The 27,169-nt window shown below is 44.8% G+C and overlaps 1 protein-coding gene across 1 annotated transcript; it reads left to right on the top strand.

Moving 5' to 3' along the window:
* On the top strand, nt 1-27,163 carry LOC104993074 (von Willebrand factor A domain-containing protein 8-like). The gene is made up of 5 exons (XM_010846178.1): nt 1-242; nt 2,731-2,889; nt 22,245-22,343; nt 23,383-23,621; nt 26,488-27,163. The coding sequence occupies exons 2-5, from the start codon at nt 2,731-2,733 to the stop codon at nt 26,594-26,596; spliced, it is 606 nt and encodes a 201-aa protein (XP_010844480.1). The 5' UTR covers nt 1-242; the 3' UTR covers nt 26,597-27,163.
* The last annotated feature ends 6 nt before the right edge of the window (nt 27,164-27,169 follow it).

The following is a 27,169-nucleotide window of genomic DNA, read 5'->3' as shown; positions in this document are numbered from 1 at the left end:
GCAGATTCTTTACCACTGAGCCACCAGGGAAGCTCCGTGTTTCCTGTTATTCATGCATAAAATGTATCAGGGACTCTCCAGAACTAAAGTAAGCATTCACATGTGTGTCTTTGTAGGCTAAAGGTAAAGAAAGACAGTGGCTAAGACACCAGGCTACTGGGGAGCTAGATGATGCCAAGATCATTGATGGGCTGACTGGAGAAAAAGCCATCTACAAACGCCGGGGTGAGCTGGAGCCACAGGTAAGCATGGTGCCCTGGGAGCCTCGATCTGTAATTTGACCTTCTTCACAGGCAGACGCTTCCTGGAGTCGCTGTTTTAGTCGAAAGACTACAAACCCTGAATATGGCCATCAAGGAAAGCATTATATATATTTTTTTAATTAGAAGAAAACATAAACATTACACTGTTTATTATATGAATCAAGATTCCAGCATGAGTCAAGAAATACCAGGCACACTCAAATTGAGCATTTGAGGGAACCTAATAAAAAGACTGTTTACACAAGTAAGGGTGGGGTGTAGGAAGTCCAAAAAGAGACAGTGTGGTCTTCCAACAGCAAGGATCTGCCCTTAGTGTGAAAGGGCGGAGGAGAGGGCACTTACTGGAACCTGGACACGGTGGGTCATGGAGAGGGCTGCCCGCCAAGGGCCGCGGCCGTAAGCAGAAGGAGGACCACCCTCGGGCCGTGGGACGGGGGCAGAGGAAATGAACATGCCACCCCCGGCTCTGGTGTCCCGCCAGTGCCTGCCAGCAGCCGCTGGAAGCCAGAGAGGCCGCTGCCATCTCGCAGACGAGCCCCCAGGACACAGAGCGGTGCCCTAGAGGGGAAACGCAAGTCACTCCGTGTCCCTGAATCCCAGAGGGTGACACAGATGAGAACACTAGAGCCACCTTAGTGGTTTTCTGCTCTTCTGTTCCTTTAAAGATCTGTGTTTATCCTGTGACCAAAGAAATTTTTAGAAAATAAGGATTTCTCCCAGAGTGTAAAGTTTAAGAGTCATAACATTAAAATATTTGCACTAATACAAGAGGCAAAAAATGGCAAGTAGGTGAATCTCTTAGAGGGCTCTGGACTTTGAAAATCCTCGAATAACTGGAATTGCTGAGCAGCCACTGAGACCTGGGGGGTCGGTGGGGTGGAGGGGGCCATGCTGGTATAAGCCAGTGGCCGCTTTCTTCACGGACTCACTGTGGGCCACCACTGTGCTTAAATACATCTGAAAGTGTGGGTCGTCATGGCAGCACGAGGCACTGTAGGCAGTGCCTGACGCAGGCAGACTCAACGAGCTTTTCAGAAGTACACTGAATCTGTCTCCAACCAGTACACTCCAGAACCCACAGCATTTTCTTCAAATGACTAACTTTGCTCATTCGTTTTCATACATGTCACCGAGTGTATGGTAACCGAATAATCTGGAATTTTTCTCCTTTTTCTCTTGTAAGTAAATCTGACAAGCATACTTTTGTTTTTCTTTCTGCACATCGGCAGGCCTGGGTCCAAAACCAAACTCAAACTCCTAAGCGTTTCACATTTTAATTGATGGTTCTTGCTGACCTGTAGTTCGATGCCACGTTCATGCCTTTAATGCCAGGAAAAGTAAAAAGAAGCAGTAATTCAGTCACTGGAAGGAGTAGAAAACTGAAAGCTTCCTAAAGACAAAAGACAGGAAGAGAGTTTTTCCTTCACTTCTTTGAAAGAGGCCCCTGCCCCTCACATCCCTGATTTTAGGAATCTGACATTTCTTACTGACCATGTGGAAGTGATTTTCAGGTCACCACACAACAGGTAAAATCGCTGTGGGCTGCCAGAATAGCTCCATCTTCCTAGAGAAACTGGTTCTAAAGCTTAATGGAAAATGACACATTGGGGTTTATATTCTTTCCTGATTATTGTTTTTAAGATGGCATCAGTCTCATTAAGGAAGTCTTACTGGACTAGGTTGGTCCTCCAAAGGACCATATTCCAAAGGAAAATCCTCCCCCGTGTGGCCCCAACTACCAACACAAATCTGAAGCTCCATTTACTGAAATTCTGTAGATCAGCAGTCCCCAACTTTTTGGGCACCGGGGACAGGTTTCATGGAAGACAATTTTTCCACGGACCAGGCGGGGTTGGTGGGGGGGATGGTCTCGGGATGATTCAAACACATTTTGTTTATAGTGCGCTTTATTGATATTTCTATTATTATTACATTGTGATTATATGATGAAATAATTGTTATTGTTCAGTCGCTAAGTCGTGTCTGACTCTTTGCTACACTGTAGACTGCAGCACGCCAGGCTTCCCTGTCTTCCACTATCTCCCGGAGTTTGCTTAAGCTCATGTCCATTGAGTCGGTGATACCATCCAACCATCTCATCTTCAGAATGAGATTATTAGGCATTAGATTCTCATAAAGAGTATGCAGCCTAGATTCCTCACATGCGCAGTTCACAGTAGGGTTTGTGCTCCTATGAGAATCTCATGTCGCCGCTGATCTGACATAAGGCAGAGCTTGGGAGGTAATATGATTGACGGGGAGCCTGCTACTCACCTGCTGTGCGACCCGATTCCCAACAGTAGCAACCCATGCCTCCCCACCTGCCAGGACAGCCTTGTGCAGGGCGCAGCCTACAGCTGACCTACCTACCTGGCCGCTGGCATTCTGGGGCTGGCGTGAGACCCCTCAGAACAGCAGCCAGTGATGGTTTCTGGTTCTCAAGGCCTTTCTGTCATCCCTCCCTCAGATGGGCAGCCCCCAACAGAAACCCAAGCGCCTGCGCCTGGTGGTAGACGTGTCGGGCAGCATGTACCGCTTCAACGGGGTGGATGGCCGGCTTGAGCGCTCGATGGAAGCTGTGTGCATGGTCATGGAGGCCTTCGAGAACTATGAGGAGAAGTTTAAGGTAATGGCGTGAACTGTGGAGGGTGAGAGGCACCCCAGACCCCATCTGCCCAGAAGTCGCCCCGAGTCAGGACATGAGGCTGGCTGGGGGGTGCTCACCTGGAGCAGACAGGGTCTTCATCTTCTCATCACCCCATCTGTCAGCACCGAGAAAGGGGGCCTTCTGTTTCATCTGCTCTAATAATCAGAAAATGATAAGACTGTGACCTAAAGACCAGTAGCTACAGAAGAAAGCACTTCCCTTGACAAGTTGTGCGATGTTGTGGTGTTGCCGTTGTTGTTGTTTCGTGTCAGATTCTTTTGGCACCCTCTGGACTAGAGCCCACCAGGCTCCTCTGTCCATGGGATTTCCCAGGCAAGAATACTGAAGCAGGTTGCCATTTCCTTCTCCAGGGGATCTTCCCAACCGAGGGATGGAACCTGCGTCTCCTGCATCGGCAGGCGGATTCTTTACCGCTGAGCCACCCAGGAAGCCGCACGTTGGAGTGGGGTGGGGAGGGGCAGAAACAGGCAGATAGAAGCACGGCAGGCGTCTCCCCAGGTTTCTCAGGGCCACCATCCCCACCCCAGCACCCCTCACCCACCCATCCATGCCTGCTGCATCACCAACCAGGCCGCCTATCACGGTTCTCAGCATTGTCTTGCCTTGGCTCACAGGGAGGGTCACACAGCTGACGGCAAAGGTGCTTGCCCTGGGAGAAATGATCCCCTTTCAGTGATATCCCTTTTGTCATCGCTGAGTTTGCTTTGCCTCCTCCTTCAGAGACCTGAGCTCTGCGAAGGGCACCCGTACTCCTGGCTTTGACCAGAGCAAATAACCTGAACACGGTGCTGAGTAATTATTATCAGCAGTTCAGTTGAGAGGAGCAATATATGTGCAGCCATGGGTCACGGGTACTCAGTCTATCCTAAATGTTCTCAACCGCATTGGGGATCAAACACGTCCTTCAGAAACAGCCCATCTCCCGTGACTTAGCTTGACATCCCGCCCACACCTGGGGATTACTGTGCTGAGCCATGTCCGTGTGTTGTGATGGATACAGCAAGAAGCAGACTGAAACCCGCCGCTTCATTGACTTTGGGCCCCCTTTCGAGGCTGCGAGGCTCCCAGAGTCCCTTGTGTGAAGCTCTGTGTGAATCCTTTTACGATGAAGGGATAAGCGTCCATGTCCTGCAAACATGAGTGGGATGTGGGCCCTTGCCATGGGGAACAGCTCTGTCTCCCTGAGGAGCTAGAACTCGCTGCCCCTGGTGACCAGTGAGCACCACGGGGCTGCCCCAGACCCCTCCTGGGTTCAGTTGCCAGGAGTCTCTGTGCCACGATCCGAGCACGGCCAGGCCGGCCCTGTTCTGCCTTACGGCTCCCAGACGAGTGTTCAGCGCTTTCCCTCCTTGGCCCTCCCTCCCTTCAAATGAGTTTTTCTTGATTTTGATTTTTTTTTTACTTTTCTGTGTTTTCTTAAAATGTTTTATTGAAGTACAGTTGATTTAAAATATCATGTTAGTTTCAGGTATGCAGCAAAGTGATTCATATATATATATATTCTTTTTCATATTCTTTTCTGTTATAGGTTATTACATGATACTGAGTGTAGTTCCCTGTTTTATACAGTAGGTCCTTGTTGCTTATCTATTTTATATATAGTGGTGTGTGTATGTTAATCCCATCCTCCTAATGTACTCCTCCCCTCATCCCTTTCCCCTTTGATAACCATAAGTTTGTATTCTGTGTGTATAACTCTCTTTCTGTTTTGAAAATAAGTTCATTTGGGTTTTTTTTTTCTTTTTTAGATTCTACGTATAAGTGTTCTCGTATGATACTTGTCTTGGTCTGGCTTACTTCACTTAGTACAATAATAAGTTCATTTGGGTTTTTTTTTCTTTTTTAGATTCTGCATATAAGTGTTCTCATATGATACTTGTCTTGGTCTGGCTTACTTCACTTAGTACAATAATTTCTAGGTCCATTCATGTTGCTGCAGAAGGCATTATTTCATTCTTTTATGACTGAGTAATATTCCACTGTGTATGTACTTTTTTATGTCATATGGGTTTAACATTTTTAAGTAATTTAGGTCTTTGCTAGTATAAGATGGAGCATAATTCTTCAATCACGTGGACCACTGTGTTGAAGTAGATGGTTAGACATCCATTGTACCAGCATAAATCCCACCCATGTTTTAAAACCTTGGGTTCTGCGAATAATTAGATCAGCCCATTCACTTCTCTTGTGGATCTTAAAGCCCAGGGTACCTCAGCTCCCTTTGAGCTCCCTTTGAGTTACATGAAGATTTTAACTCCTCATAAACCACAGCAAACATTCCACAGTTAAAACCGGCATATTCATATATGTGGTGCGTGCATGCTCAGTCGTGTCCGACTCTTTACGACCCTGTGGACTAGCCCACGCGGTTCCTCTAGTCCGTGGGATTTTCCAGGCAAGAAGCAAGAATACTGGAGTGGGTTTTCATTTCCTTCTCCAGGGGATCTTCTGGACCCAAGGATCAAACTGGGGTTGCTGACAATTCCTGTCTTGGCAGGGAGATTCTTTTTGCCACTGAGCCACATGGGAAGCCCAGAGTTATCTAGATATTCATAGTTACCTAGAAAAAATTTTTCCATTAGAAAGAGGATTTCTATGTCTATGAGAATGGAACTGTTCTGTATGTGAAGCTACTTCTTGCAGATTTTTAGAAAGATTCAGTAGAAGTTCAGCAAGAAATGGACTGACAGAGTTCCCCAGGACTGGGTAAAGGTTGAGACAGAAGGCAGGAAGTGACCAAGCTAACAGGGAGGGAGCGTGTTGGACATTTCACTGCATCACACATGCGGAATATATGGAGAGATTTGTGTTTGTCTAATTCTCACCGTTAAAAGTCTGTAATCTGGAAGAACAATTAGCCAAACTGGACATGTTGTACAAAAAAAGAAATAATATCAAAGAAATAAGCATTCACAAGATCTTGTTTTGTTTTGTTTCTGATTGACAATTAGAAAACAAATTGTTGGCACATGACCTGCTGAATTTCAGCTAAATTCAACAAAATTACAAGCGCTGATTGAGCACTTGCTAAGAGCAGTGGTCTTTCAGGTACAGCGTTGCCTGCCAACCTTGAGCTTGTAACCTTTCAAGGAAGACCTATAAAAATTAATTCTGATAGATGACTCCACAGAGGCATGCAGTAATAAAGACACAGCACAGCACACCTCTCCAGACACCCGCCTTTGGGGAACCATCCCCAAAGTAGTATTTTGCTCACAGTCTCTCTCTTTTTTTTTTTTTTTAGGGCTTTTCCCACCTTTTTTCTTTTTATTATTTGAAAAAAATTTATTGGGGCATAGTTTCTTTACAATGTTGTGTTCATTTCTACTGTACAGCAAAGTGATCAGCTATCTGTATACACATATCCCCTCTTTCAGCTTTCCTTCCTATTTAGATCACCACAGAGCACTGAGCAGAGCATCTGTGCTATACGCTGGGTTCTCATTAGTTATCTATTTCACGTGTGCTTGCTAAGTCACTTCAGCCATGTTCAACTCTTTGTGACCCCGTGGACCATCGCATGCCAGGCTCCTTTCTCCATGGAATCCTCCAGGCAAGAATCCTGGAGTGGGTATCCATTTCCTTCTCCAGGTGATCGCCTTGATCCAGGGGTGGAACTCGCATCTCCTATGTCTCCTGCATTGGCAGGTGGGCTCTTCGCCACTAGGGCCACCGAAGCCCAGATAGATGATAATAAATAAGGAAACAAAGAACTCTTTCTTTGGAACAAAAAAGTATGATAAGGAACTGATAAGGAACAGAAAAGTATGGGATCTTCTAACTGGTTTCTTAGTGCTTGGGCATGGAGGAAACACTCAGAGGGTGGGAAGTGGTTCAAAATACAGAGCCCTTTCTTCTTCCATTGAGCATCAGAGCTGCAGTGAGCCACCCTTACTGACAAGAGTATCAATAGTGTAGGGGCTGCCCAGGTGACTCAGTGGTAAAAGAAACTGCCCTTCAATGCAAGAGCCACAGGAGTTGGATCCTGGGTCAGGATGATGCCCTGAAGGAAGAAATGACAACCTACCCCAGTATTCTTGCCTGGAAGGCTCCTCTGTAGTCCATGGGGTCGCAAAGAGTTGGACACGATGAGCACAGACACATGTCAATAGTGTGCACACGTCAATCCCAATCTGCCAGTTCATCTCCTCCCCCACTTCCCCTTTTGGTATCCCTACGTTTGTTCTCTACGTCCGTGTCTCTATTTCTGCTCTGTAAATAAGATCACCTATGCCAGTCTTTTCAGATTCCACATATATGCGTTAATATACGGTACTTGTGAGGGTCTCTTCAATTGCCCCAACACTGTAAAGAATTTCCTCATTTTTTTAATCTGTGAAACTACAGAAATATTGAGAAGGTAACATAGTTATATTTGACTTTCTAAGCATTTTTATTGAAATATACTTGATTTACTGACAAATCCAGGTGAAATTACAGGAAGACACTGAGATACAATAAAGGTCTTTCAGGGCTCGAAGCTTCATCGTGTTTTATGCTATTTGATTTTTAACAGGAAGTACTTTAACGGTTTTGATTTTGTGCATTTTCTTTTATACCCCTCACATTTACTACATCTAGTTCCTGCAGTTGTCTTTTTAAGAGCACAGAAAGTCTTATGAAACTAGAAGGATTAAAGTCTTCACAACAGAAGGAGAAAATCCTTACGATTTCACAAGATGAGCTCTCTGAGGAGAAGTGGTCCTTCACTGGGCGTCTGGAGGGAGGGGGAGGGAAGTCAGGATGCGGAGGACTTCCGGTCCTGCGCCTGCAGACTCCTCACTGTGACCCTGCCCTTTAGAGCTGCGGTCACCTCACAGTTCACTCCCTCCAGTTTTCTCATTCCTCAGACCGGAAACCAAGACTCAGAGACTTTACGGGCTTGGCCCAGAGGCGGAAGGCTAGACTAGCCCAGGACGCTTCTCTTTGTTTTCCCTGTTTTGTTTTGTTTTTAAACTTTTCCCCTTTATTTCCAAATTTGTTTATTTTGAAAAAGGTTTCATCTACAAGAAAGTTGAAAGAACTGTAAGATGACCACCCGTGTGCCTTTGCTTAGATTCACCAAGTGATCCCTTTTTCCCTCATCCGCTTTATGTTCCTCTCTGAATATATACTCTTTTTATCCTCTCTGATGCATTGGAAAGTAAGTCCTAACTGTCATACTTCTTTATCTCTAAATACTTTACTATACTTCTGCTAAGAGTCAAGACATTCCCTAATATGATCTCAATATCATTATTACTTCTAAGAAAATCATCAATAATTTCATCATACTTATAATATGCAATCCATGTCTTTATTTATGCTTTGTAAATAAGGTCATCTATACCAGTGTTTTCAGACTCCACATGTATGGGTTAATATATCATACTTGTTTTTCACTCTCTGACTTACTTCACTCTAGACGACAGTCTCTAGGTCCATTCTCATCTACAAATGACCCAGTTTCGTTCCTTTTTATGGCTGAGTAATATTCTATTGTAAACACAGAGGTAGAGGACAGGTGTGTGGATACTGAGGAGGGAGGGGGGATGAGTTGGGAGATTAGGATTAATATATATCCACTATTGATACTGTGTATAAAATAGAGACTAACAGGAACCTACTGGACAGCACAGGGAGCTCTACTCAGTGTTCCTTGGTGGCCTAGACAAGAAGGAATCCAAAGCAGAGGGGACACATGGAAACATGGGGCTGATCTGCTTTGTTGTGCAGCAGAAACTAGCACAGTGCTGCTGCTGCTGCTGCTAAGTCACTTCAGTCGTGTCCGACTCTGTGCGACCCCGTAGACGGCAGCCCACCAGGCTCCTCCGTCCATGGGATTTTCCAGGCAAAAGTACTGGAGTTGGGTGCCATCGCCTGAGTGTTACTACACTCCAGTATATATTTTTTAATTATTCAGCCCTGTTCACTTTCCCCAACTATCCCAATGGTTGCCCTCCCTCCTGGGCTATGGAATATAAACCATCCCAATAGTTACTAACTATCTTTCTCAATCTGGGATTTGGTCGCAGTCCCCGCCTCATTTTTCGTGCCTGTCTTGTTAGCCCCTGGTAACCTGGGCCACTGCCTTTCCTGCCGCTGTCATTTTCCTTTTCGTGATGGCCACTCTCTAGAGACTCCAGATCATCTGTCCGGTAGAATATCCTGGATCTGTCAGCTACTTTATCTTCGTGTCATGTACCTCATCCCAATAGCCTCTATTCTCCAGAACTCCTGACAGGCTTCCCCCCGCAGCGGGTACACTGGAGACACTGTGTATAGCCTCCCCACCACCCCTGCCAGCATAACCAGGGTGCTGAGTATCCACAGCTGCCCAGGCTCTGCTGGCACTCACCAGGCCTCCTTTGAAGAAGGCAAGCAGGTGGCGGGATGGAGCCTACGTGCATTCTGCAAGACCTTTCTCCGTGTATTATGAACTATGTTGAGATACAAGTAATGGGAGCACATAGTACACTGTGTAAAAGGCACAAAAGAAGTCAGGGTGAAGAATGAGCCTTTGCTCCCCTCTCTCAGCTCCCAGTTACCCTCCCTGCCAGTGGCCACAGTGGGCAGATTTTTTTTTTGGGGGGGGTACCTTCTCAGAGACATCTGATACATATACATCAAGTGACAGAGTCCCGTTCACTCGGTTCTGTATCTTTCTGGGGGGAGAAGAAGAGCCTCTTGATGAAAGTGAAAGAGGAGAGTGAAAAAGTTGGCTTAAAACTCAACATTCAGAAAACTAAGATCATGGCATCTGATCCCATCACTTAATGGCAAACAGAGAGAGACTTTATTTTTTTGGGCTCCAAAATCACTGCAGATGGTGGCTGCAGCCATGAAATTAAAAGACGCTTGCTCCTTGGAAGAAAAGCTATGACCAACCTAGACAGCATATTAAAAAGCAGAGACATTACTTTGCCTACAAACGTCCGTCTAGTCAAAGCTATGGGTTTTCCAGTAGTCATATATGGATGTGAGAGTTGGATCATAAAGAAACCTTAATGCCGAAACTGATGCTTTTGAACTATGGTGTTGAAGAAGACTCTTGAGAGTCCCTTGGACTGCAAGGAGATCCAACCAGTCCATCCTAAAGGAAATCAGTCCTGAATATTCATTGGAAGGACTGATGCTGAAGCTGAAACTCCAATACTTTGGCCACCTGATGCGAAGAGCTGACTCATTGGAAAAGACCCTGATGCTGGAAAAGATTGAAGGCAGGAGGAGAAGGGAACGACAGAGGATGAGAGGGTTGGATGGCATCACTGACTCGATGGACATGAATTTGAGCGAGCTTTGGGAGTTGGTGATGGACAGGGAAGCCTGACATGCTACAGTCCATGGGGTGGCAAAGAGTCAGACATGACTGAGCAACTGAACTGAACTGAGAAGACCATTTTTAAAGTTTTTATTGAATTTGTTACAATGTTGGTTCTGTTTTATGTTTTGGTTTTTCGGCCAGGAGGCATGTGGGATTTTAGCTCCCCAACCAGGGATCGAACCTGCACCCCCTGCATTGGAAGGCATAGTCTTAACCACTGGACAGCCAGGGAAGTCCATGTTCTCTATCTTTATACTATGTGATCATATCCAACTCATTTAATCTCTCTATACTTTGATGTTCTCTTCTCTGAAGGAAACATAAGGACTAGGAATAAGTAATGAAAGTGTGTCACTTAACAAATATAAAATGAGGCATGAGCAAATGACAGTTTTAGGAGTTCCTAGTGAAAATTATATATTCCATAGCCCAGGATGGCATTGCATATGCTGTCATATGTTAGGAATTCAGCAGCATATGCTGAGCCTCCCTACTCCCCAGTTCCAGAAAGTTCTTTATGTTGTCTTCCTGCAGTTATACCTCCGTTGTAAGGCTCTCTAGTCTGTGTTTGCTTTAAAAACTTTGGAAGCCACTGGCCTGGCTCAGGGATCTGGACTCTTCCCACAGCCTCTCTCTTGGCCTCTGCTGTGTGTTTTCTTTGTCTTGGGCTCAGCTCCTGGGCTCTGGGTCATTAGAGTCCAAATCCAAGTTGAAGCTGGGCTCAAACAATAAAGAATCTGCCTGCAATGCAGCAGACCCAGGTTCGATCCCTGGGTTGGAAGATCCCCTGGAGGAGCTGGCAACCCACTCCAGGATTCTTGCCTGGAGAATCCCATGGACAGGGGAGCCTGGCGGGATACAGTCTTGGGGTCTTGACAAGTCAGACATGACTGAGCAACTAACACTTCACTTTCCACTTTTATTGCAGCTTAGCAAAATCCATAAGTAAGAATTACTGAGAAGGAAAGGACCTTTGAGCAAGAATGTCTGAAAAGAAAAAGTAATTCAGTGGCAGAACACGTTTCAGAGGCATCTGGAATTTTTTAAGTTTCTCATAATTGTTCTACGCACTGAGTTCAGTTATTCTCAGGAACCACTGAAGAAGGCTTAAGACAGGAGCAACATTATTTGCTAATAATCAGCATGCTGCTACTAAGTCACTTCAGTCATGTCTGACTCTATGCGACCCCATGGATGTCAGCCCACCAGGCTCCCCCGCCCCTGGGATCTCCAGGCAAGAACACTGGAGTGGGTTGCCATTGCCTTCTCCAATGCATGAAAGTGAAAAGTGAAAGTGAAGTCGCTCAGTCGTGTCTGACTCTTAGCGACCTCATGGACTGCAGCCCACCAGGCTCCTCCGTCCATGGGATTTTCCAGGCAAGAGTACTGGAGTGGGGTGCCATTGCCTTCTCCGAATAATCAGCATAAAGTCCTCTAATCTTATAACCAGCAGAATTTTTAATGGTCACCTAGCACTTAAACATTGGCCTGAAAAGTAGGGAGCCATTTCATTTAAGTCAGGAAGCGTTTTTTTCCTTTACCTTCATTCCAGTTTGTTCCTCATGATTTCTCCAAGCCCTGGGAATATTTTCACTATAACCTTAAAGCAGATCACCTTTGCAAAAGCTCTTAATGTCTAATTTAATTTTTTTTTCCTTCAAAATATTCAGTAACACCAGAAGTTAGGTATTTCTCTACTGAGCACTCAAATAGTGACACCAGAAAATAAGCTGAATTATTGAGAAGTTGAACTTGGAAAAAACCTCTCAAATGTAGTGTTTCCGTGGAGACATATAAATCACTTCTAAGACTGTGGTTTCATCTTTCTTCTTTTGGCTGCGCCGCACAGCTCGTGGGATCTTAGTTCCCCGATCAGAGACTGAACTCAGGCCACGGCAGAGAAAGTGCCAAGTCCTCATCACTAGACCACCAGGGAGGCTCCCTAACAGAGTAGGAGGAGCCCCTGAGGATGTCGGAGGGCGAAGGTGTGTGGACGGCACATTTTACCCCTTCCCCCTTCATCCCCAATTCCACCAAACCAATTCCACTTGTATTGATATTGTATGACATTTCACAATCTGGGCTTTGTGCAGTATTTCATTTGGAGAAAGAATTCCACTGCTTTAAAATTTTTTAGAGTTAGAAAACCGCTATTCTAGGGCCAACACTGGATCATTATTTCTTACAGATTCTGGAGGCATTCTTTTCGGGAATGAACAGTCATCCCCACCTAGACTTAGATGACTCACTCCCTTGACAGGAGAAAACAGGCACAGGTGTCCCTGTAACTAAGTGAAGCAGACTTTCTCGTTCCATTTCTTGGGTGGGCCCCCAGAATTCTCACAGGGTCTTGGGAGCAGAGAGGATCTTGGAAATTGTTTTCACCAGCCTCTGTTTTAAGATGAGAAAATAAAAATCTACATCCCAAAGTCACACAGCTAAACCGTAAACAGCCAGGATGTCTGACTCCCACTTCATGGCCTTTTCTTCATTCACGTTTTATTCCTTGTTCTTGCAGCCATTTTATTTCTGCCTAATCGGTATACTTGGAAAGCTGTAATTTAGGAGCAAATGAAATTAAAAGATGCTTACTCCTTGGAAGGAAAGTTATGAACAACCCAGATAGCATATTAAAAAGCAGAGACATTACTTTGCCAACAAAGGTCCGTCTAGTCAAGGCTATGGTTTTTCCAGTGGTCATGTATGGATGTGAGAGTTAGACTGTGAAGAAAGCTGAGCACCGAAGAAGTGATGCTTTGAACTGTGGTGTTGGAGAAGACTCCTGAGAGTCCCTTGGACTGCAAGGAGATCCAACCAGACCATTCTGAAGGAGATCAGCCCTGGGTGTTCATCGGAGGGAATGATGCTCAAGCTGAAACTCCAGTGCTTTGGCCACCTCATGGGAAGAGTTGACTCATTGGAAAAGACTCTGATGCTGGGAGGGATTGGGGGCAGGAGGAAAAGGGGATGACAGAGGATGAGATGGCTGGATGGCATCACCGACTTGATGGACGTGAGTCTGAGTGAACTCCGGGAGATGGTGATGGACAGGGAGGCCTGGTGTGCTGCGATTCATGGGGTCGAAAAGAGTCAGACACGACTGAACTGAACTGAACTGAAGATCACTTAGAGTAGGAAATGGCAACTCACTTGAGTATTCTTTCCTGGAAATTTTCATGGACAGAGGAGCCTGGCAGGCTATAGTCCTTGGGATCACAAAGAGTTGAACATAACTGGGTACACACAAGATCACCCTGCTTTATATGATTGCTTGTTTGTTCGTTTCTCCACTAGAATATAAGCTCCATGACTACCCTGCTCCTCAGTGAAACTCCAGTCCCTATAACAAAGCTGGAACAGACTTAGGCGTTTAGAAACTATTTGATGAATGACTGAATAACTGAATAAATAGAAGCTCATTGATATTTGCCTCTCTAGTGCATATGTACCATTTACATAAAGCACTCTTATCTTCTCCATCACCCAAAGGAGGTGTAGGAGACATACTTTTCTCAAAGATACCTTGGTCAGAAAGATGTGGAAAGGTGTGACTCAAACCAGCACCTGCTGGGAAAATTCCTTCTATCAAAAACTTAGTTCAGCATCTATCACTCTCCTTTTTCTAATATCTCAGGCATGTTTCACACATTTAGAAAGAGAAATCAATCATCTTATCAGCTCAGGCTTTGGATAAATTCTTTTTTTTTTTTTTTTTGGCTGTACCATGCAGCTTGCAGAATCTTAGCTCCTCAACCAGAGATTGAACCCAGGCCCATGGCAGTGGAAGCTCTGAGTCCTAACCACTGGAGCACCAAAGAATTCCCAAATGGACTTTTTTTCTACTTATTTATTTATTTTTTTTGTCCACACCACATAGCTTGAGGGATTTTAGTTCCGTGACCAGGGATCAAGCCCTGGCAGTGGAAACACAGAGTCCCAACCACTGGGCCACCAGGGAATTTCCTGAATACATTCTTGCTGCTGCTTGGAAGTAAAAGTGAAGAAGGGTATACAGACTTCTCTAAGTCCATTCAGAGTTAAACAAGAATTCAGAATGGACTCAATCATAGATGTGAAAGTTCAAAAATCCTAGGTAAAGACTGGGACAGGCTAGAGGGGCGGGCAGTAGTTAGGGAACGGTTGTTTCTCTTCAGTAAACGCATTGGACTTAGAGTGCCCGGATTCAGACTCCACCTCCGCCACCACTAGATCTCTGACCTTAAGAAAGCCTGTTAATCTCTCTGAGCATCGATTTTTTTAATTTGGGAAATGATATTAAGAACACCAATCACAAAGGTGTGGAGAAAATCAGAATGAAATGAGATAGACAGAAGCACTTTGTAAACCATAACGTTGACATTATACTCACTAAATGTATTGTCCTAGCCTTTCAATGACCCTCTGAGATTAGGTGAAACAGAGATCATCCCTACTAGTCAGAGAGGCTCAGTGGTTTACAAGCACACAGGGTTAGAGGTCATCTAAGCCAGCATTATTTGTAATGTGGAAATAAGATTTGGAGGGGTTAAGTGACTCACCTAAGATCTTAACAAAGCTTGTTAAAGTTGGAGCTAAGGCTAGAGTCTGTGACCTCCAGAACATCATTCTCTTTACACTGACTTCTCTATGAAAAGCTTAGCAGTAACTGATACTGTAGATCATTGTCTACACCCTAGAGTTCTGCTGGCACATCTCTTGACCTTTTTAATTATATTTATTGTCTAATCCTTGGCTGGTTGCCTGTCAGCAGTCCTACCTGAGAATGGTGTATTTGTAGGTCCAGAAGGAGATTAGAATTTCACATATTATCAGATCTCCAAAATAGCCTCAAATGATTGTCTCTTGCTACTTAAAATATAGAGATATGTGCTTAGTCACTTAGTCGTGTCCGACTCTTTGTGACACTGTGGGCTGTAGGCAGCTAGGCTCCTCTGTGTGTAGGGATTCTCCGGCAAGAATACTAGAGTGGGTTGTCATGCCCTCCTCCAGGGGATCTTCCCAACCCAGGGATTGAACCCAGATCTCCCACATTGCAGGCAGATTCTTTACCACCTGAGCCACCAGGGAAGCCCAACAGGTATAATAAAGCACAATTTCTCCTAAAGTTAGCAAATGATTATCCTTCCCAACAGAAATTTAAACACAAACCTTATTCATAAAAATGCTAGTAGCTCTTTGTTGGAAATAAAGCTTTTCTTTGCCATCTAAATATTATATTATAAATCATCCTTCTAATCTGATGATAAATTTTTGTGTCTTGGACCGAAACTCAGCATTTGTTTTCATTTTTTTCCTGGCTTTCTCTGAACAAATGAGATTTGCAAAAGAAAATATAGCAAAAGGGTATTTAAACAAGTTTCTAAAGCAAAAAAAGTATTAAAATCAGTCCTCTCTAGTTAAGACTTTTCTTTACTGCTGTGGTTTAATGTTTATGTTGGATGTTAAATGCAGGACTCTGCAGAGGTTTTAGGGAGGCTCTGAAAAGTGGAGAAATCATGATCACAAAAATTTTGAGCTACTTAGAAAAAGTTGTGGTCTAAATGTTAGGCAGAAAAACAGAAAGAAAATAAATGTTAGACGGTCGACAGCAACAATGAGGTCCTTGTTTAGTGAGGTCTATGAGTCCTGCCTGGAAGCCGGTGTGAGACCCTGTCTGTCCCTACGAGCGACGGACTGGGTAAGTGGCAGAATCAGGTGGTAGAAACGGATGAGTTCTTATACTTTTTCCTTTCACCCAGACGATTTTGAGGATTAGCAAACTACTCTCTATAAAGTGTGTTGGGATCCTTGGAGAGCAGATCCCAGATAATTACGACATAGAAAGATGGTTTTTCATGGAAGCTTAACATGATCCCCAGTAACGCCAGTGAATGCTTCACATTTGGATGTACTTTGAATTCCTCTCAAGCATTTTATTTACTTTGGACCCGGAAGAATCCCCAAGCCCGTTTGGAAGATGAGAACCAGAGCCTGCAAGCTATTTTAAAAGCCTCATCCTGTCCTTTAGGCGTGTCTTCTCAGCCTTTGTAATACCAGCTAGACACAGGCAAAGGCAGCCCTTTCTGCAAACTGCACTTTCCTTACTGCGAATAAAGGGAGGGAGGGAGGAGGGAGGAAGGTGTGCAGCTCACCTGTCTATCTCATTTACCCGAAAAAGTATAGAATGCTTTTTTTCTCCTGGGCAGATAATTAAGTGATAGATCTATCAAATGATAGACTGTTTTGTGACTAAATGTTTGTGGAGGTTCAGTCAATCAGTATCTGTTTTTGTTAAGAAACATCCAACAATTCATTTGAGTACTTTTTTTTTTTATAGTTTTTTAAATTTTTTTGTTTGTTTTTCTTTTGGCTGCACTGGGTCTTCATTGTTCTGCAGGCTTTTTCCTGTTGCGAAGAGCGGGGACTTCGCTCTAGTTCAGTCCCAGGACTTCTCATTATGATGGCCTCCCTTGCTGTGAGCCAGGCTCCGGGGCACTCGGGCCTCAGTAGCTGCTGCTCGCGGGGTCAGTAGTTGTGGCTTGCAGTCTCCAGAGCACAGACTCAGGAGTTGTGACACAGGGGCTTAATTGCTCCAGGGCACGTGGGATCTTCCGGGGCCTGGGACCCAACCTGTGTCCCCCTGCGTCGGCAGGTGGATTCTTTACCCCTGAGTCGCCAGGGAAGCCTGACTACTATTTGTTTAATAATTAACTAGCAAGTTTTTCCCTTCCAGTGACCAGTTGTGGCAACCCTGTAAGCAGACCACATGGTCAAATAGTTATTTATATAGTATCGCCCATCGTCATCTGGTCAGTAAGATAGTTAACCATCAGTTAAAAGGAGAAGAAAAAGTCAAATATGTATTTATAGCCCTATCATCTGAGCCAAATAAGAGAAACTTACTTCTGCTTCGAGGAACTGATCTTACCCCGTCATGTGTAAGATTCCCGTTATAACAGATTACTTCACAGCCCCATGATGAGAGCAGTTTGCCTGGCCAGCGGTGGTTTAGTCGCTCAGCTGTGTCTGACTCTTGTGATCCTATGGACTGCAGCCCGTCAGACTCCTCTGTCCATGGGATGTTCCAGGCAAGAGTACTGCTGTGGTCGCCATTGTTCTCCATTTAGAACAGTTGCTGCCGTGACCATCGTCAGTCAGTCTGGACGGGGCCTGGCGCTTGCGTCCCTGGAGGAATTGTGCAGGTTTTCTCCACATCTAGGCCAGTCCTCGTGCTGAGCCCTTGGTGACCGTGGTCAGGCATATACTGAAGCCAGCACTCCATCGTCCAGGGCTGTGCTGCCTTTAGGTTTTAAATTTTGCCACCTTTTCACGACAATGACAGCAAACTAGATACAGAGATTTTTTTTTCATATATGGAATTTGTTATATCCCTGGAAAGCATTTCTTACCAAGCTTTTTTAGTGGATCGGCAAATTTCCCCCAATATTCTTTCATATCATCCTTTGTATTTTTAATAAAACACTCTAAAATCAGGCACAGACTAATGTCCTGCCCTGGCCCTCCTCTGAGCATGCCCTTCCATTGAGGGAAGAGTCCGTGGGGCCAGTGGAGCAAGCCCACTTAGATTCTGTGTCTAGAACCTACTCCCAGTTCCTGGGATCCCCAGCTGTTTTGCTCGGGTGACCCCAAGTCTGTTTCTTGGGCGTCTTTCTTAGGTCCATCTTCCTGGGCCAGACTGGCCAACGGTGTGCACAGCCAGCACTGTGAGGACAGAAAAGTGTGATGGCGTGTGGACACGAGAACCGGGTGTCCACACACGTGCCTGTGAGCCCCTCAAGGTGGGGACAGAGCCAGCTACAGAGAGAAGGACGTGGGCTGCAAGCCAGGGGCCAGTCCTGCCCACACCGCCGTGTTCTAGCACGGAGCTTTGAGAATCCAAGTGTTCGGAATTTGACCCTGGCTTTCCAGGTCATTATAATGTCTATTTATCAAAGTAGAGGAAGAACATACTTTATTTAGCAATTTTCAGCCTGATTTATGGGCTTCCCTGGTGGTTCAGACGGTAAAGAATCTGCCTGTGATACAGGAGACCATGATTTATAGCTTTTAAATAGACATCCTATATGGGCCTTCATTTGTCCACTTATCCCTTCAATTGTATACTTGTCTCTGTCCACTCTTATCCTCTCTGCCTTGCTTTTAGTCTCAGGAAAAACGTGTCCTTCCCCTCTCTCCAAACTTGGCCCTCTGACCGTGACCCTGATCTCTCCCCACCGCCTCCTTTCTTGTTGTTGGTCAGTCGCTCCATCATGTCTGACTCTGCGACCACATGAACGGCAGCACGCCAGACTTCTTTGTCCTTCACTATGCTTAAACTCACAGCCATCGAGTCGGTGATGCCATCCAACCATCTCATCCTCTGTCACCCCCTTCTCCTCCTGCCCTCAATCTTTCCCAGCATCAGGGTCTTTTCCAATGAGTCGTCTCCTCTCTTTATAGCCAACAAGGTGCCAATGAAATGGGGGCACCTCTCCCCAAACACCTGTCTAGATGCTGTTCTATTTTTGTCTCATACCACAAACCTTTTACTGAAATTGTGCCCCCGAAGGCCTCCAGTGATTCTCTGTGCAGGGGTCATTAGTCACCCTGCTCCTGGCTGGCCGTGGTGAATGTCACTCAGCACAGTTGCACAGCCGCTTCTGAGCCATGCACACTGATTTCCAGGGCCATTCTGGGTACTCTGCATCCGCCACTTCTCTTTCACATCTTCTTCACTCCACCCTGGGTCTTTCTTCCACCTCAACGAGGAGGGTGCCCCCCAAGACTTGGTTGGGGCCCTCTGCTCTTCTCTCTCTGTGTAGTCACCATTGAGAGTCACACTGACCCCTCCTAAGGGTGACAGCCACATCGCAGACGACAAGAAATAGGTTTCTTCTCTGATGTCTCCCAAATGCACAGTTCCAGCATGTCTAGAATAGAACTCATCTCCCCCCTGTAACCTGACTGCCTTCTGACTCCTTATTTTTGCATAAAAATTATTTCAACAGAGAATGTTCTACTTTTCATTTTAAATGCCATGATTTCAGTTATGTTATGGGTTGTTTTTGTCAGCTAGCTTGGGTTAACCACCATGTATCACATGAGTGCTGGGAGGGAAAAAAATGCATTCCAGCTTCTAAAGAACTTATTTGTGAAAGAATGTAGCACACATGGGAAAGGAAAGCTTCTTAATTTCCAAACTTGATTGCAAACTCTCTCAAAGCATTTCAACAATAAACACACCAGGCCTACTCGTAGATAATAAAATGTGTTAAGATGAATAAGATACAGCCTTGCCCTCAAAAAACTCACCAGATATAAAAGAATAGACATGAAAGAAATCATTGCATTCCCCTCAACACCTTAGGACTTCCCCCAATGCAGGAGACCTGGGTTTGGTCCCTGGATCGGAAAGATCCCCTGGAGAAGGAAATGACAACCCACTCCAGTATTCTAGCGTGGAGAATCTCATGGACAGAGGAGCCTGGTGGGCTACAGTCCAAGGGGTCGCAAAGAGTCAGACGTGACTGAGCTACTAACACTTTCAACACCTTAAGTGGTGTTTTGCATGTGGTAGGTGTTCAAAAGACAGCTATTGACTGATGGTGACTAGATAGTAGTGATTCTTAAGTATTTTGACCCATAGCATTCCAGGATCTTTCCAACCCAGGGATCGAATCTGGGTCTCCTGCATTGCAGGCTTTACCATCTGAGCCACCAGGGAAGCCCGTAGCACTCCAAGGAATCCCTAAGATATTTGGCCCAGACCCATACCCAGAATTTTCTTTTCAGATCCCCCAGTTGCTCAAATACCCTGAGGTCTATTCCAATCCTTATATCAGTATCACAAAAAACTCTTAGAGGAAAATGAGAGGAGAAAGGGAATTTAGGGGCAAACCCCACAATTGGAGAGAACCACCTTGCTCCAATTACAGTTGCCTCAAATCCCAAACTTCTTCCCAAATTCTGTAAAAACGCAATACCCTGTCTCAATTCCAGCCTTTTCTCAACAGACAAGACTTTCTCTTGTGCATTGTGAGAGAGCAAATTTAAAAGGTATTTGCTAAACTGAAAAATCTCTGCCATGCACTATTAAATAGAAAAGCAGATTATAAAATCACACGGTCAGTGTTATCCATTAGTTAAAAATCATGTTGATGCTGACGTGTGTGTATGAACTTATATAAGAAAACATTAACAGAAGTTACCTTTCAGTAATGGGATCATGGATAATTTTTACTTGTTTGTTGTTATAGTTCAGTTCCTAACTTGTATCCAACTCTTTGCAACCCCATGGACTTCAGCATGCCAGGCTCCTCTGTCCTCCACCAGCTCCCAGAGCTTGCTCAAGCTCCTGTCCATTAGTCAGTGATGCCATCCAGCCATCACATCCTCTGCCACCCCCTTCTCCCTTCGCCCGCCATCTTTCCCAGCATCGGGGTCTTTTCCAATGAGTCGGCTCTTCACATCAGGTGGCCAAAGTATTGGAGCTTCACCTTCAGTCCTTCCAATGAATATTCAGGGTTGATCTTCTTTAGGATGGACCGGTTTGATCTTGCTGTCCAAGGGACTCTCAAGAGTCTTCTCCAGCACCACAGTTCGAAAACTTCACTTCTTCAGTGCTCAGTCTTCTTTAGGGTCCAGCTCTCACATGTGTACATGACTACTGGAAAAACCATAGCTTTGCCTATAAGGACCTTTGTCAGCAAACTGATATCTCTGCTTTTTAATACACTGTCTAGGTTTGTCATAGCTTTTCTTCCAAGGAGCAAGCGTCTTTGAATTTCATGGCTACAATCGCTGTCCACAGTGATTTTGGAGCCCAAAAATATAAAGTCTGTCACTGCTTCCACTTTTCCCCCTTCTGTTTGCCGTGAAGTGATGGGACCAGGTGCCATTATCTTAGTTCTTTGAATGTTGAATTTTAAGTCAGCTTTTTCTCTCTCCTCTTTCACCCTCATTGAGAGGCTCTTTAGTTCTCTTCACTTTCTGTTTTGTGCTTTTCTGTAATTTCTACAGTGAATATATTCCACTTTTGTGTTCAGGGAAAAAAAAAGGTATGTGTATTAGTTTTCTACTGCTGTGTAACTAATTACCATAGACTTAGCTTCTTAAAGCAATGCTTGTTAAAGTCATAGTTCTGTAGTTGAGAATTCCAGGCAGGCTCAGTTGAGTTCTCTGCTTAGAATCTTACAAGGCTGAAATCAGGATGTCAGCCAGCCTGGGCTCTTACTCAAAGGCTCTGGTAAAGAATCTGCTTCCAAGCCCATTCAAACTGGCAGAATTTGGTTCCTTGAGGTTGTAGAACTGAGGTCCCTGTTTCAGTGCTGGCTTTTAGGCAGGGTCATTCCTAGATGTGTGATTCTTGGGGTCCTGCTCTGTGGTGCCCACCATCTAGACCGCAGATAACTCCCACATATCAAATTTCCCCACACTCAAATCTCTCTGTCTTTCCCTTCTACTATCAGCAAGAAAAAAAATCTCTCTACTTTTTAAGGGCTCATGTGATTAAATTAGGCCCATCCAGATAATCTTTGTTTTGATCAACTCGGAGCCAGATGATTCGTAACCTTAATTACATCTGCAGAATCCCTTTGGCCTCCTTACATAACATAATCATGAGGTCCTGCCCACATCTAAGGGGAGAAGACTGTACAGGTCGTATATACCGGGGGGCGGGGGGGGGGCAGGAATCTTGGAGGCCACCTTAGAATTCTGCCTACTGACACTGTGGGGTGTGTGTGTACAAATGTGTATGTTTTGTGAAGCTCTCTCCCTGAAAGTTAAGAACGGAATTCTTGATAGCCCCTGAAGCCCTCCTCATACTCTCTCCCTGCGGCTGGAGAGCAGAGATCAATGAGAATGGCCTAGAAGGGAAGGAGCATGGATTTTTTTTGCCTTTGTTGGTAAACACCCACAGACTTAGGTTTGGCAGTTCTGGGCAATAACAAAACAAAGTTGGAAGCTTTATAGGCCCAGTGACCATTTTTTAGTGGACAGAGGATTCTAAATCTGATTCTCTTGCCTGTAGTATGACGTCGCTGGACACTCTGGAGATGGATACAACATTGGTCTAGTTCCAATTAACAAAATCCCCAAGGACAATAAGCAAAGACTAGAAATTCTCAAGGTAAATGCATTCAATTACCTCTATATTAAGAAACCTTCCACCAGATTAGGTAAAGTATCTACTGGTCGCTGAAAAGATTCACTGAAGAAGCAGCAGCTAACTGGAAGCAAAAAGACTTTCTGTTTCACAGAAATTTAAGCATTAATATGAGAAAGCACTTATCATGCCGAAATTCCTGGTCTACACCATACAAAATTTAAACTTTGTTCCTATGTATTTTTAGGGGACTCCAGTTAGTATCAGGATCTACAGCCTGTATTCTATAGAGTTCTTCTGAGCTCCTACGTATTTCAGAAGGAAAAGAAGGACTCCTTCTAGAGTACTCTCTAACCCCAATTTTATGTATTTCTTAGTATTTTTCTAACAATAAATTCAGTTTCACATACTTAGATCTACAGTAGAAACACACTCATCGTGTTTATCAGAGTAAATTTCCTCCATTCCTATTAAGTACAGTGCTTAGTATTATAATTTTGTTTATTGGAAACCCAAGCCATTCCTTATTTTTCTCCTGTGTTATCTCCATTCTCCCATGTGACACCAAGCTTCATATCTTCTTACATTTCCTGACATTTTTTTTAAGGCTTTTTGGATTTTTGTTTGTTTGCTTTTATTGGCTGTGCTGGGTCTTCACTGCAGTGTGAAGACTCAGTAGTAGCTGTGTGTCCCCTCCTTACCCCCCAGCATGGGGGATCATAGTTCCTCAGCCAGGGATGGAACCCACGTCCCCTGCACTGGAAGGCGGATTCTTAACCACTGGACCACCAGGGAAATCCCTACATATTCTCACTTTAAATGGCAGCTTGAGTTTTAAAAATCAGTGCTGACTGGGATCATTTTGGAACATTTCCTGTTTTAATGAAAGACTTGACCACACCCAGATGTCACTGTGTACTGTTGTGGGTCTCACGTGCAAATTACATGGAACTCGCTCAGAGCATTTGTGCTTTCTCACTGTCAATAGAAAAATCGTGTTTGGGGTTTTTTTCTTTAAAGAAAGCTTCTCATTGGTGGCTTTTGTGCCATGTCTTACCCCCAGACGATGCACGCCCACGCTCAGTTCTGCATGAGTGGGGACCACACCTTAGAGGGGACAGAACATGCCATCAAGGAAATCGTCAAAGAAGAAGCTGATGAGTACTTCGTCATTGTCTTAAGTGATGCCAACCTGTCTCGCTATGGAATACACCCCGCCAAGTTTGCCCAGATCCTGACAAGCAGCCCTCAAGTAAACGCTTTCGCCATCTTTATTGGATCTTTAGGCGATCAAGCAGCCCGGTAAGTGTCACCTTAGGGTACAGCAGAGGGCAAGGGTGGAGAGGTCTGAGTAGCTGACACGTGCTGGTTCACAGGCTTCCCGTCGTCGGGGATGGTGGGGGGCATGGGGGAGAAACAGAAGCCAGAGCGGCTGCCTCAAGCAGCTGACAGTCTGGGTGAGGGAATGGGATCTTCTACCTTATATTTAGATGAGCAGCAATACTTTATTTATTTTTCAGCTTATATTTAACCAACAATTAAATAAATAGCAAATTGATTTGTCTACCAATAAAATTAAGCAGATTTTATACATTTTGCCTTTTACATCAAGGTGTCAAGCTCAGTTCATGCTCAAATCATATTCAAGTAACAAGCATCTACTATTTTTGTAGCATCAGAGATTAGGGATGTGTGTCTCTACATTGTATTTAGACATGCTAGACATGTGTGCATTCGTGCTGAGTCACTTCAATTATGTCTGACTCTTTGCGATCCTGTGGACTGTAGCCCTCCAGGCTCCTCTGTCCATGGGCTTCTCCAGGCAAGAATACTGGACTGGGTAGCCATTTCCTTCTCCAGGAGATCTTCCCCACCCAGAGATCAAACCCACATCTCCTGTGGCTCCTACATAGCAGGCAGATTCTTTACCACTGAGCCACCAGGGAAGCCCAACATACACACACATACACGTAAATAAGATCTAATGTGTGTGTCTACATAGCTATAGACTGGGGAAGGCAACGGCACCCACTCCAGTATTCTTGCCTGGAAAATCCCACAGATGGGAGAGCCTGGCAGGCTACAGTCCATGGGGTCACAAAGACTCGGATATGACTGAGCAACTTGACCATGGCACATATATATATATATACTACTGCTGCTAAGTCACTTCAGTCGTGTCCGACTCTGTGCGACCCCATAGACAACAGCCCACCAGGCTCCTCCGTCCATGGGATTTTCCAGGCAAGAACACTGGAGTGGGGTGCCATTGCCTTCTCCGATACATATATATAAAAACATAGACAGATAATCTTCCTTCTTGTATTTCTCCTTCATATATGTCTGTATCTATAGTAAGATGCTACACTAAATATGCTGAATATTCAGTAGAGAGACTTATGGTCAGATAATAAATACTATCATGGATCATCTGAAAGGAGAGATCTGGAAACATTTTCGTTTCTTAAACACACTAACATTTATCTTTCTGAATTACAGACAGAAATGGTTTTTCTCTACTTAAAGTACTTATAAGGAGCAGAAAACACAATTGAAAGTATCTTTCCTCAAAAGAGAAAATAAAATCCTGCCTACATCACAAGAGCCCACATGCCCTTTTGTTTCTCCACCTCTTTTACCTGTCTCACCCTATGGTACAGAGTCCTGGGAAGTGAAAGTTGCTCAGTCGTGTCCGACTCTTTGCAACCCCATGGACTATGCAGCCTGTGGACTTCTCCAGGCCAGAACACTGGAGTGGGTAGCCTTTCCCTTCTCCAGGGGCTCTTCCCAACCCAGGGATCGAACATAGGTCTCCTGCATTGTGGGCAGATTCTTTACCAGCTGAGCCCCAAGGGAAGCCCAGGAATACTGGAGTGGGTAGCCTATCCCTTCTCCAGCAGATCTTCCTGACCCAGGAATCGAACCAGGGTCTCCTGCATTGCAGGCAGATTCTTTACCAACTGAGCTATCAGGGAAGCCCACAGAGTCCTGGACAGACTAGGAAATGGTTTAGGGTCCAAAGTTCTGACATTTTCCTCTTCCCTTTGATTTGCTGTAGGATTTCAGGGCACGGCTAAGAACAGACTTAATACCACATAACTACAGTCGCGTTATTACAAATGACTTCACATCTCTCTCAGTTGCGCGTGTTAGCCTCTTTGAGAACTTCCATGTCCTCAAATGCAGACCATGCCTTTTCCGCTTAGACTGTCTTCAGGCCCAGCCCAGGATGAATCCAGACGGCAAGCTCAACAAATACTGTTTGAGCTGAAATAGCTATTTTGTCTTTCTAGTGAATAGATCCTGTTTGAACACTTAAGAAAGCACAATAATACCCTTGTGGTTTCCTGGGGAAATGATCCAGCATCCACTGGCAGGAGATACATTGTAGAATTAGCTGGTCTACCAGGCATGCCAAATGCATGATACTGCACAGGAGAGTGGACTTGTATTAATGTCATTCCAAAACCAAACTGCTGGCACAGTGAAAGGAGGCGCTCTTTGGGATAGAGCTGTGTCTTGTACTTTTACTGCCTCTAAAAATGGCCCTTTGTTCCGAATGATAACTTGGCATTTAAAATAATTAACATAAGCCCATATAACCTCAGTGTCATCAAAGCAGGCATTGCGTAAGTCAGATTATGTTTCACATTGTATGATGTGGGGCAGAAAAGAGAAAGGGAGAGAGAGGAGAGAGAGAACGCAAGAGGAAGAGAGAAAGAACCAGTTGAGGTTTGGCTGGGCAGCTTTTCTTGAAGCCTGTTTTTCTAAGGCAGGAAGGCAGTTAGTAGGACAGTGTGAGGCCAACACGTTCTCTGAATCTAGGTGAGCTAGTCCCAGATTGATCCTGAGGGCTCTGTTCTGCCAAGGGAATATAAAATACCAGGAAACGACCATCATAAAAGGGAGAGCATTTTTTTCCTTGCAAATTCCCCAATTTTCTCACTGAAAAGACCTTTCTTTCGGTTCAGTGCTTCCAGCAAGCCTCTCTCTGTAGCTCTCTGTTGCCTAGCAACAGCCAGTTCCACTGCAAGCAGGGGCAAGATATTAAAAAGTGAGAAGTTCCCTTCCCAAGAAACCATTCGGATGCTGAGGTCTGCAGAGGCCGGAGGTGGAGGGGGCACCCTGGTTTGCGATGGTAATTTTCTTTCCCCATGCATCCTGACAGGCTTCAGAGAACTCTACCAGCGGGCCGGTCTTTCGTTGCCATGGACACCAAGGACATCCCTCAGATTTTACAACAGATTTTCACCTCCACCATGCTGTCCAGTGTTTAAGAAGTGCCCTTATCACCCTGATGACCCTGGGATTTGAAATAAGATACAAAGAAAGAGTATCCTGAAGAAAAGAAGAGGTCTATCCAGTGTCTGCGTGCAATGACCGGGTAATTCTGACATTCCTGAGCCTTCCTGCACTTGCTAAGTAATCAGAATTCAGAGAAGCAGCCAGAGTGAGGCCCGCGCACCACTGATCTGTGATCGCTAGAGGAAGCGGGTTGACCTGCATTATGTGAAAGGCCAGGGTTAAAGGAAGGTGGTTTGAGAATGGTGGAACATGGTCTGTTTCCAAAACCCTGAGGGATGAAGAGGACCTTGCTGTTGCCTTAATGCATCACCTGGTCACTTAGGATAAAAAAAAGTGACCGTGGTAAACGAAGCCTTTGATGCCACATTCTGACACTGGAATGCAGCTCTATGCAAACCCACCGAATCCGCTCCTGTTCAGTAATTATTTTTATTTTTTTTCCTCCGCTCTGTATTGCCCAAGAAACAATGATTTGATAGTATTCAACCCACTCAAAAGTCCTTTCAACAGCAGTATTCTATAAAAGGTTGGGTTTTCTCAATAAT

The sequence above is a fragment of the Bison bison genome, unplaced genomic scaffold (genome assembly GCF_000754665.1).
Source record: "Bison bison bison isolate TAMUID 2011002044 unplaced genomic scaffold, Bison_UMD1.0 scf7180017864232, whole genome shotgun sequence".
Lineage (NCBI taxonomy): Eukaryota > Metazoa > Chordata > Mammalia > Artiodactyla > Bovidae > Bison > Bison bison.
Note: the sequence above shows the minus strand (reverse complement) of the source record. Positions and strands in the feature narration are given on the sequence as shown.

Excerpts from the sequence above, each read along its gene's own strand:
- LOC104993074 (XM_010846178.1), top strand. The coding sequence starts at position 2,731 with ATGGGCAGCCCCCAACAGAAACCCAAGCGCCTGCGCCTGGTGGTAGAC. Across the intron at positions 2,890-22,244 it reads ACTATGAGGAGAAGTTTAAG|TATGACGTCGCTGGACACTC; the intron begins GTAATGGCGTGA and ends TCTTGCCTGTAG. Across the intron at positions 23,622-26,487 it reads TTAGGCGATCAAGCAGCCCG|GCTTCAGAGAACTCTACCAG; the intron begins GTAAGTGTCACC and ends GCATCCTGACAG.